Source organism: Scyliorhinus canicula, chromosome 10 (genome assembly GCF_902713615.1).
Source record: "Scyliorhinus canicula chromosome 10, sScyCan1.1, whole genome shotgun sequence".
NCBI lineage: Eukaryota > Metazoa > Chordata > Chondrichthyes > Carcharhiniformes > Scyliorhinidae > Scyliorhinus > Scyliorhinus canicula.
In genome coordinates, this window is record NC_052155.1 from 96059360 (window position 1) to 96070225 (window position 10866).

Consider the following 10866-nt stretch of genomic DNA (forward strand, 5'->3'; position numbering starts at 1 on the left):
AACCATTGTCAATTTTCAGAAAAATCCATTTGGTTCACTAATGCCATCCTTACCTGGTCTGGCCTCCATGTGACTCCAGGCCCACAGCAATGTAGTTGACTCTTAACTGCCCCCTCAAGGGCAACTAGGAATGGGCAATAAATGCTGGCACAACATGTCCCATGAACGAATAAAAAATATAATAATAGGTCACGGTATTATGGTGAATCAAAAATAATCAAAGCACCTCGTTCATATGGGGAGGGAAGGTGGCCAGAGTTAGAAAGGTGCTGCTGCAGAGGGGAAGGCAGGCAGGGGGTTTGGATCTTCTGAACCTGATGTACTATTACTAGGCAGTGAATGTGGAGAAGGCACGGAGCTGGGTCAGAGGGGTTGATTCCCAGTGGGTCAGAATGGAGGAGACTTTGTGGAGGGGGTTGGGATTGAAGATGCTAGTAACAGTGCCGCTCCCAATGGCCCTGGGAAAATACTCAGGGAGTCCGGTAATAATAGCTTCATTGAGAATTTGGAGGCAGTTTCGCCAACCCTTCGGGTTGGGGGCAGGGACAAGGGAAATGCCGATTCGGGAGAACCACAGATTTGAGCCAGGGAAGTGGGACGGAAATTTTCGGAAATGGGAGGAGAAGGGGATTAAGACATGAAAAGATTTGTTTCTTGGGGGTCGGTTTACAGGATTGAAGGAGCTGGGAGCGAAGTATGGGCTGGATCAGGGGGAAATGTTTAGATACATGCAAGTTCAAGATTTTGCCGGGAAGGAGATACAGAGCTTCCCGGTGGAGCCAGCCTCCACATTACTGGAGGTGGTGCTGACGACAGGGGGACGCCTGGAGAAGGGGGTAGTGTTGGCGGTTTACGGGACAATTTTGGAAGAGGAGAAGGCACCACTGGAAGGGATCTAAACAAAGTAAAAGGAAGAGTTGGGCGAGGGTATGGAGGAGTGGTTCTGGTGTGAGGTGCTCCGGAGAGTGCACGAGGGTCGGACTGAAACAGCTGAAGGTGGTATATAGAGCACACCTCACAAGGGCGAGGATGAGCCTGCTCTTTGATGGGGTAGTGGATGTGTGTGAACATTGCGGGGGGGAGGCACGAATCACGCTCACATCTTTTAGTCCTGTCCAAAGTTGGAGGATTACTGGAAGGAGGTTTTTAAGGTAATCTCTAAAGTGGTGCACGTGAAACTGGACTCAGGTCATCGGGAGGCCATATTCGGGTGTCGGACCAGCCAATTGGAAATGGGTGGGGAGGCAGATGTTGTAGCCTTTGCCTCGTTGATCGCCCAAAGGCGGATCCTGTTGGGATGGAGGGCAACCTCTCCACCCATGTCCTGGTGTGGCAGGGGGACTTGTCGGAATTCTTAACTCTTGAGAAGTTTAGGTTTGAACTGAGGGGAAGGATGGAGGGGTTCTCCAATTTATGGGCGTTATTTATTATGCACTTTCATGAATTGGATAACATTGAACTTGGGGGGGGGGGGGGTTGGGAGGGTTGTGGGGAGGAGGACTGTATGTATTAATGGTGACTATGGGTGATTCCTGATTCCTTTTTGTTATTTGTTTATATTCACATGTGGGCTGCTGTTTAGGGGTTTAGTGAGAGGATGGGATTGTTGCTGTTGAAATGAGGATTGACATTGTATTCGTTACTACTTATTGTTTATTGTTGGTGGGTGTAAATTTGGGAGAAAATGTGAAAAAAGAGAGTAAAAACATTTTATTGAAAAATGAATAAATAATCAGAGCATCTTAACTGGCATCTTGAAAGGCATGTCCATTTTTCAGTTTATGAAACAAAACAAATACTGTTGACAAGAGTTGATATTTGTGAATATCATGCCAAAGCAGAAGGGGCTGCATAAATTTAGACAGTCAATGTAAAGCAGGAACACACTTCTGTGAAAAAACATGGAATTCAGAATTGATCATCTGTACACCTGCCTTCAGGAATTGTTTCAGTAGAACGCCCCTTCTCCCAGGACATGGCAGAAACCCAGTTGGTGGAGGAGGTATTTAAAATGAGGGAAGTTACTTACCTCCTTTATTCCTGTTGCCTTCTTTTCTTTGTCTGATGCTAACCTGTTCTTTTGAGCAGGCAAGCAGGACACCCAGAGGAAAGAACAGGGGTCTATCTTAAAGCATGCAGATCGAGCTCCATTAGTCAATGGGCTCCAATCGTCAAATTAGTTGGAGGCGGGGCAGCACGGTGGCACAGTGGTTAGCATTGCTGCCTACGGCGCTGAGGACCCGGGTTCGAATCCCGGCTCTGGGTCACTGTCCGTGTGGAGTTTGCACATTCTCCCCTTGCCTGCGTGGGTTTCACCCCCACAACCCAAAGATGTGCAGGTTAGGTGGATTGGTCACGCTAAATTGCCCCTTAATTGGAAAAAAATAATTGGGTACTCTAAATTTTTTTTTTAAATAGAAAAAAAAAATTAGTTGGAGGCAGAGAGCAGCGGCAGATTTTCCAAAAGGTCAAACCTGTCACGATTATGAGTCAGAAGATGTCTATCCAAGGTAGCTGAGTGGTCACATTTAATTTTAGACTTCCTTGTGTGCTAGAGTAGTAGGAGTGTTCTGCCCAGCTTTACTAGGCCACCTTGGGCATTCCATGTTGGTTGTGGTGAAAGATAATTGAAACCACTCAAATCTGTAAGTTGCAGTAACTGAGACTTTATTCAGAAACATATCTGTGAGACATAGCCCTGCTCCGACAAAAATGTCTGACTGGTTCCAAGGCTGTGTAACATAGTTAGATCTTTTGGTTATAGATAAACTGGAGGTCTCACGCACATCAATAAATAAGTTACAGAATGTACACAGGTGACATCTTAACTCCATAGTGTGGCCTTTCTGACTCACAGCAGGGATCACTCCCTGGCTGTTTTACTATATCCTTAATGTCTTGTTTTAGCTAGCTTTCCCATCATGCCTGAAAGGCTCCCAAAGCTGACTTTAAAAGTGCTAATATTCAAATTACATTCGGGTATTTTGAAACCTGTAAATGTACATCTTAATATGAGTTTCATTATTGAGTTATTTCAATTACCCTACTTCAGTCCCTCCTTTTGGACCCATGGTCAGGCCTTACCTGACCAGGTGGGCCATTCCCAAGGTCTTCTGCTCACTAGAAATTCGAGTGATCCTGCTTCAAATCTGATACCCTATCATTCTCTTATGGCATTGCCGAAGTCCTATTGACCTAATGGAGGCCTGGAACTAGCGTTTCATAGAATCCCCACTAATCCTTACAGTGCAGAAGGAGGCCATTCAGCCCAGTGATCTTGCATTGACCCTTCGAAAGAGCACTCTTCCCAGGTCCAATCTCCAGTCCACGCACCCTATTCCCGTAACTCGGTAACCTAACATGCACATCCCTGGACACTAAGAGACAAATAAGCATGGCCAATCCAGCTAACCTGCACATTTTTGGAGTGTGGGAGGAAACCGGAGCACCTGGAGGAAACCCACACAGATGCGGGGAGAACGTGCAGACTCCGCACAGTCACCCCAGGCTGGAATCGAACCCAGATCTCTGGCACTGTGGGGCAGCAGTGCTAACCACTGTGCCGCCTTAATTTGCAAAACCTTGATCAATGTTCCCAGCTTTGTATTTTCTGGGAGGGAAGTGTCAGGAGTAGTGAATACCGAGGCATAGAATTTTTACACAGCAGAAGGAGGCCATTCGGCCCATCGAGTCTACACGGGCCCCTGAAAGAACTCCCTATCTAAGCCCACACCTCCACCCTACCCCCGTAACCCAGCAACCCCACCTAATGTTTGGACACTATGGGGCAATTTAATGTGAGCAATCCACCTAGCCTGCACATCTTTGGACTGTGGGAGAAAATCTGAGCACCCGGAGGAACCCACGCAGACACGGGGAAAACATGCAGACTCCGCACAGACAGTGGCCTAAGCCGGGAATCGAACCTGGGTCCCTGGCGCTGTGAAGCAACAGTGCTAACCACTATGCTACCGTGCCACCCCCTATTGGTCAACAATGCCATCTGTGATGCTTGGGATACCTTTAGTCTCTTATAACAACAAATACAGAGACTAACTATTAAGATGGCAAAAGATGCAATGGCTGCTGCTACTCTCCCTTTTTCCCACCAGTTGTACTGCATTCTTGCCATTTAAGCCTGATTATTGGTCGAGTTCTCCAACCTGCCAGCCTCTCCCATGGCCAGAGTCACCTGCACCCTTCCCTTCATGACTGCTGATGGCTTTGTTCTGAAAACCACCTGGTAGTGGTCAGGGCCCTTTCTTCTGCTACCCGAGCTATTTGACCTGGAGGTCTGCGAGATGCAAATCCTCCACCGCAAAGAAATCAGTGATCTGTGAACAGATAGGGTGGTTATTCTCAAACACTGAGCCTCCATATTGAAATCTTGTCCTGTCCGGCAGAAAGTAGCACTGCGTAAGGGAGGTTTGGACTGCCTCGAAGGTCCCTTCAGGGGGTTAGCCAACAACACAATTGCAGAGTTGTTACTGATGGCTTTCAGGATATTGCAGGGTTAGATGATGTAATGATGGGATTCAGAACAGCAGCCAGGATCTTACCTGGCACATCCACCAATTCCCTTCCACTCCCAGGAATTCAGACTTATCCCCACCCTGATACGTTCCATCATTAAGTTCTTGTGGTACATTCTGCTCTGACCGCTGGCTCCCTGGGAGGCCACCCAACCCTCCAAATTTGGAAACAAAAATCCAATTGTGTTCTCAACCAATGGCCCAAGAGCAGCTCAGCTGGCATGACACCCCTGTTTGAATGAGGAGTTAAATTGTACAATAAAAAATTAGCAACCGCTGGTGAAGTGATTTTTCAGATTGCTTTTTCATGGCATTCTTGAAAGTTTGAGTAGCCCACTGAAACAGACCATTTGACGCTGGGTGGCAGGGTGTTGGCCTTGTGAGCCGTATACCATTTACTCACACGGAAACCTAGAAATCAGCTTTGATAAAGGGAGTGTCATTGTACAAAAGAATTGACTTGGGAAGCCCATGATGACAAACACTCGGCACAAGGCATTTACTATGGCTGCCAAGGTAGTGGTCCACATCTCTTGAACTGACAGTCACTTAGTGTGGGCATCCACCAATACGAAAAACATCTTGCCCTGAACCAACCAGCATAGGCAACGTGCACCCTAGTCCGTAGGCTACCTGATCATTCCCAAAAGTGAAGGTTGGTCGAAGGCACTCTCCCGCGCGTACGTGATGACCAGCACACAGCCCAGCCTTGCGCCGCCCTGCCCCCTCAAATGCCACAACCAATCAGGGACTGCCCACAGCTGGCATTCTTAAAAGCTGGTCATGGCCGTTGGGGACTTCTTCCCGCGATCGGGAACACCACAATCGATCGCTCCATGACCCTCCTGCCACCCACCCGCAGGTGGCGACCTGAGTTTGGAAAGCCATGCGCTGGAAGTTAGCGTAGGCTGAAGTGATGTTGAATGGCAGGCTGGTTTATGGAAGAATCCTTTGTGGGTATTGATTGTAGCAAACGTCTGAGACTCCTCATGCAGCTCTAGTTGCAGGTAAACGTGAGTGAAGTCCAATTATGAATATGTAAGGTAAGCATGGCATATAGGTCCTCGATTTGGGGACTTGGATACCGATTGACCTGGGCAACCTGATTTATGGTCAGTTTATAGTCCCCACAAATCCTGATTAAAGATCAGGTTTAAGGACGTGGACTATCGGCACTGTCCACCGGCTTGATTATATTGACTTGATTATACCCAGCTCTTCCAATCTCTTTAGCTGTGCATCAACCTTCTGATGCAATACATGTGGCACTGGTCTGGCTCTGAAGAACGTTGGCATCCAATACGGATTGACAGATATCTTGACTATAACATTCTTAAATCAGGCCTGTTCCTTGCGGAAGACACTATCAAATTAAAGCTATCTCATTCTTATGTGCGTGAATTTGTATCCAAGTTAAAATTTCCACATGTTTATCAAAAAGATTCTGTAATTATGATTCTGGCCATAACCTGAATAAGAAACGTTAGTAATTACACTTCCCTTTTGTCAGATTTTTGACTTAATTCACTGAACCTACAGTCACAAAATCACAATGTCCAACAGAAAAACATTAAAGCTGGAAGCACAAACATTATCCACACGCAAACCGAGAAACATAGCACCTTCTTTAAAATAATAACCAAAATGAAGTAGGTCAGCACTCTTGTGGGGTGTTTACACTAAACTTCTTAAATGCCTGTAATTAAAACTCAAGACAAATAATAAAACCTTAACATATAATAAATAATAAAACAAACCTATGAACATTCATGTAAAACAAAAGATTCTTACAGCTGTAAATTTTAAACTGTTAATCCTCAGCATTCTCTCGCAGTTATAGATATAAACTCACATTCCCTAACTAAAAATTTAGGCACACTCAACAGTCATATTCGCACTTTCATATTTCCATGCACCCTAGAAATATGAAATACACACATTAATCAAGCAAGGAAAAGAAGCTTCCAAAAAAACATACAAGGCAGGGGGCTAACAAGCTATTAATTCGCTGACCCAAAACAGCACTTAAACAAGGAATCTCATTCAGACAGGAAAAGGATTTATTTATCATCAAAATGCACAGATCTTCACAAGTTATTTCTTCCTTTGTGTTGCCTTTTCGCGCAGCATCTGAACTATACTGTGGACTATGAACTTAATTTCTTACTTTCTCCTAATTATCTTAACCTTACTTGGGACTAGGTGGGATTTAGAGAAACAGATTTTCTTATGCTTTGTTCAGGCCGCTGGCGCGTCATCTCGCTGAAAAGAGAACTTGCTTCCTGTATCTGCCACTGCTAATGGTTCCTGTTTTCCCAATTCCTCTTTTAACTCCACTATCCGAAACTTACAACGGCAGTAATCAGCTTCTCTGTGAGGCTGCTTAACTGCTTCCCTCAAAGGTTCCCTGGCATCACACAGATCCTTTGAGCGACTCTCATTTCTCTTGTTACTTTCTGTGAGCTCTTGCCTCAACCAAGGCAGCTCCTGCATACAAACTGGATATTCTCTGCTGTTGTGATATTGCAGCTGAGTGCTCAGTCGCTAACCCTAAAGTCTGAACCTGCCTCTCTAAACCATCTATCTCCTGATCTTTCTGCTGGAATTGCTTTCTCAAATTCTCCATCTCCTGGGCTGCAGCTTCATCTGCAAGGATGAGCAATAAATGCTGACCTAGCCTCCAACGCGCACATCCCATGAAATAATTTTTTTTTAAATTCCCACTCTTGCCTGCCAGGTTTTAGCAGATCAGCATGGAAGTTTATGGAATCAGTTAAAATCGGGTGGGAAACACCCACGTCTCCAGAATGTTTGTAGTCTCCTTTATAGAACAGTACAGCACAGAACAGGCCCTTCGGCCCGCGATGTTGTGCCGAGCAATGATCACCCAACTTAAACCCACGTAACCCGTATACCCGTAACCCAACAATCCCCCCATTAACCTTACACTACGGGCAATTTAGCATGGCCAATCCACCTAACCTGCACATCTTTGGACTGTGGGAGGAAACCGGAGCACCCGGAGGAAACCCACGCACACACGGGGAGGACGTGCAGACTCCACACAGACAGTGACCCAGCCAGGAATCGAACCTGGGACCCTGGAGCTGTGAAGCATTGATGATAACCACCATGCTACCGTGAGGCCCTTTGTGGCCATGTACACTCTAGTGTTTAAAATCAGGGCACAAATATTTTCATCCAGTTTTGCAACACCGGTGGACACCAGCAATATAATACAGGTTAGCATTAATTTAAGACCAATCACATTTTGTGAAATGTATTTGAATAAACATATATATGGGAGGAATTATTTTCTAAATTGATGTTATGGAATTGATGAGGTACATTTTGGAAAGGTCTTTCAGGAAAGGTTTCAACTTGAATTTGTCACGTCTTACTTTACAGGAATACTGTTCAATGGTTCTGGTCTGACATTGATGATCTAAACTCACTTACTGTTTGTGCACTTTTATCTTTTCTACAGGCCTTACAGCTGCAGCATCCCTTGTATCCCTGGCCTGGGCTCTGGCTTCCTACCAGAAGGCACTTCGTGACTCTAGAAATGATAAGAAGCCCATCAGCTACATGGCTGTTATAATTCAGTTCTGTTGGCATTTCTTCACAATTGCAGCCAGAGTCATCACGTTTGCCTTGTTTGCATCAGTTTTCCAGCTCTACTTTGGGATCTTCATTGTCTTACATTGGTGCATTATGACTTTCTGGATTGTTCATTGTGAAACAGAGTTCTGCATTACCAAGTGGGAGGAGATTGTATTTGATATGGTTGTGGGAATAATCTACATTTTCAGTTGGTTCAATGTCAAAGAAGGAAGAACTCGGTGTCGGCTATTCATCTACTACTTTGTAATCCTTTTGGAAAACACTGCCTTGAGTGCACTGTGGTACTTGTACCGAGCACCTCAAATAACAGATGCGTTCGCCATACCGGCGCTTTGTGTTGTGTTTAGTAGTTTCTTGACTGGAATCGTTTTTATGTTGATGTACTACGCCTTTTTTCATCCAAATGGACCAAGGTTTGGCCAGTCACCAAGCTGTGCTTGCAAAGAGCCTGTGGCCACTTTCAATTTGCCTGCAGAGGCAGCAGCAAATGCTTTAAGGGCTGTGTCCCAAAGCAGGGAACAGAAATTCACAGAAAGGGATGGTTGCATGCCTGTTTTTCAGGTCAGACCTACTGCACCGTCCACACCATCTTCTCGCACTCCCCGGATAGAAGAAACTGTGATCAAAATTGACCTTTTAAGAAACAAGTATCCAGCATGGGACAGACATGTTTTGGACAGAAGTCTACGAAAGGCTATCCTTGCTTTTGAATGTGCATCCTCACCACCCCAACTCCAATACAAGGATGAAGCCCTCATTGAAGAACGTCTGGAGTATGAAACAACTCTGTGATAAGTTAACCAGTTGTTTTGTCAATAAAACCAGTTGCCAAACCAGAGGTTGCAAGTAGGGTTGTGGTACTAGCAATGGGTGGAAGATTTCCACTGTCTGCTGCCTCCAGTGAGATTGTAAACATGTTCTTTATAAATCAGTTTATGATTTTGATGCACACATTACTTTAATGTATGTGTCATCATGAACATCAATGTTTATGAACTTGGTGAGGCAGACAAATGATTATCATTTTCTTATAACTTTAATAATATGGTGCTAATTCATCTGCCAACATAATTTACCAAAATTGGGCTTCTCTAAGCTGTCAAGAATTCAAATGCATTATTTACTGGCAGTATGAATATGCACATTTTCTAGTATCTAAAAATGAACACCATTTACAAAATGTGTTTCTGATTTATGTAATCAAGAGTTAAAATGTGATTTTGTTTTTTTATATATATATTGTGAACTATAGTAGAAGGTAACTTTTTAAATGGATAAACGTGATATTGTGAACTAAATTTTATGCAGATGTTGAAAACAATCTTGGCAGCTTTCCATTCTGGAGTGTATCATGGTGAGAACGGAAATAAAATTATCTATGTAGATGTATAAAGCTTAAGGTGTCTGCACCAATGTAGATGTATAAAGCTTAAGGTATCTGCACCAAAACAAAAGTGTGCATTCTGTGGCTGTTGAGTAATTTGATGAAGCGTATAATCCTGGATTTTGGATATTAAATAGGGTTGTGAAGATCTTAATATGGAAGCCAAGGAACGGTTGTGAATTTACTAAGACAGTCAAAATCTAATTTAGTTTCAACCTCTGCAAATTCAGGCACACATTATTAGTACAGTGGGTGATACTTACCGACATCGAAAATAAACGCAGACTGCCAAACAGATTGTCAGCTATTGGACAGAGCTCTAGTTGAAGCCAGTTTTACTAACTGTAATACCTCCCTCAGTATTCTAAGTTCTGTTTAGGCTACAATTCCACCCTGTAGTCACAGCTCGTGCATTCAGAGTGTGCACTCTATGGAAAGGATAGTGAGGGATCCAGTAAGCCTAATTTTCTAACTTTTTGCAGACTGTTGCCGGAAATAAATGCAAAATTATTCCTACTTTGCATGTACAATGGCATTGCATTCTGTGGCAATATAATTATATAATCCAGTGATGAACAATTGGATGCCACTGTGGTAGGGAAGAGTTTTGAAATGCATTGCATTGGACAAGGTTGATCTTACTTGTCAGTGGAAGCTGTTTTTACTTATTGTACTATACTTAAGTTTTCGTTAATAGTTTACCGATACAAGTGCTTTTCCGAAGAATCTAAATTCAAAGGAAATATGCAAAGAATAGTTTTAGAGAAGTTGCTTTGTCTTTTCAAAAAAGAATATTTCTGTTGTTATTAAGAATAAGAAGACTTTTTTTAAAGGGAAAAAAAACTTGTTTCGGGATTTTGCTTTTTTGATTACCCTGTTACAATGTATATTTTACATGTTAAAGATGTTTTACATCTATTAATTCAGTGTAACATACAATTCCTCCCATTTTCCATAATTTGTATCAATGTTTCAGTTGTACAGTATGTCAGCCATGGATAACCTAATGTGCAGATATTAAATGAGCTCGATGCCAAATAGGTTATTGTCAATCCTGTGTTTCTAGATCTCTGTTGAAGTGTTGAAGCTGAAATGTTGGCCAATATTTCAAATACACAGCTTACTAAAGGCAGATTGACAATTATCAGAAATCCATGGAGTATGATTTCCAGAGCAGAGATTTTAGATTAGGGGAATAAATTGGTTCATATTGCACCATTTGATGATTTGATATTTTCATAAATCAAATATATTTCTGACATTTTGACTAATTTGAGTAGTTTAGCAATCTTTACACAATTATATAAATTGCAGTAAAAAATCATA

General features: G+C 43.3%; 1 protein-coding gene across 1 annotated transcript in view; it reads left to right on the forward strand.

Moving 5' to 3' along the window:
• Nucleotides 1-10592, forward strand: part of xkr4 (XK related 4) — a 360070-nt gene extending 349478 nt beyond the window's left edge. Inside the window, exon 3 of the mRNA XM_038809374.1 lies at nt 8020-10592. Coding sequence (XP_038665302.1) covers nt 8020-8948 — 929 coding nt within the window. The 3' untranslated portion in view covers nt 8949-10592. The remainder of the gene's footprint in view (nt 1-8019) is intronic.
• The last annotated feature ends 274 nt before the right edge of the window (nt 10593-10866 follow it).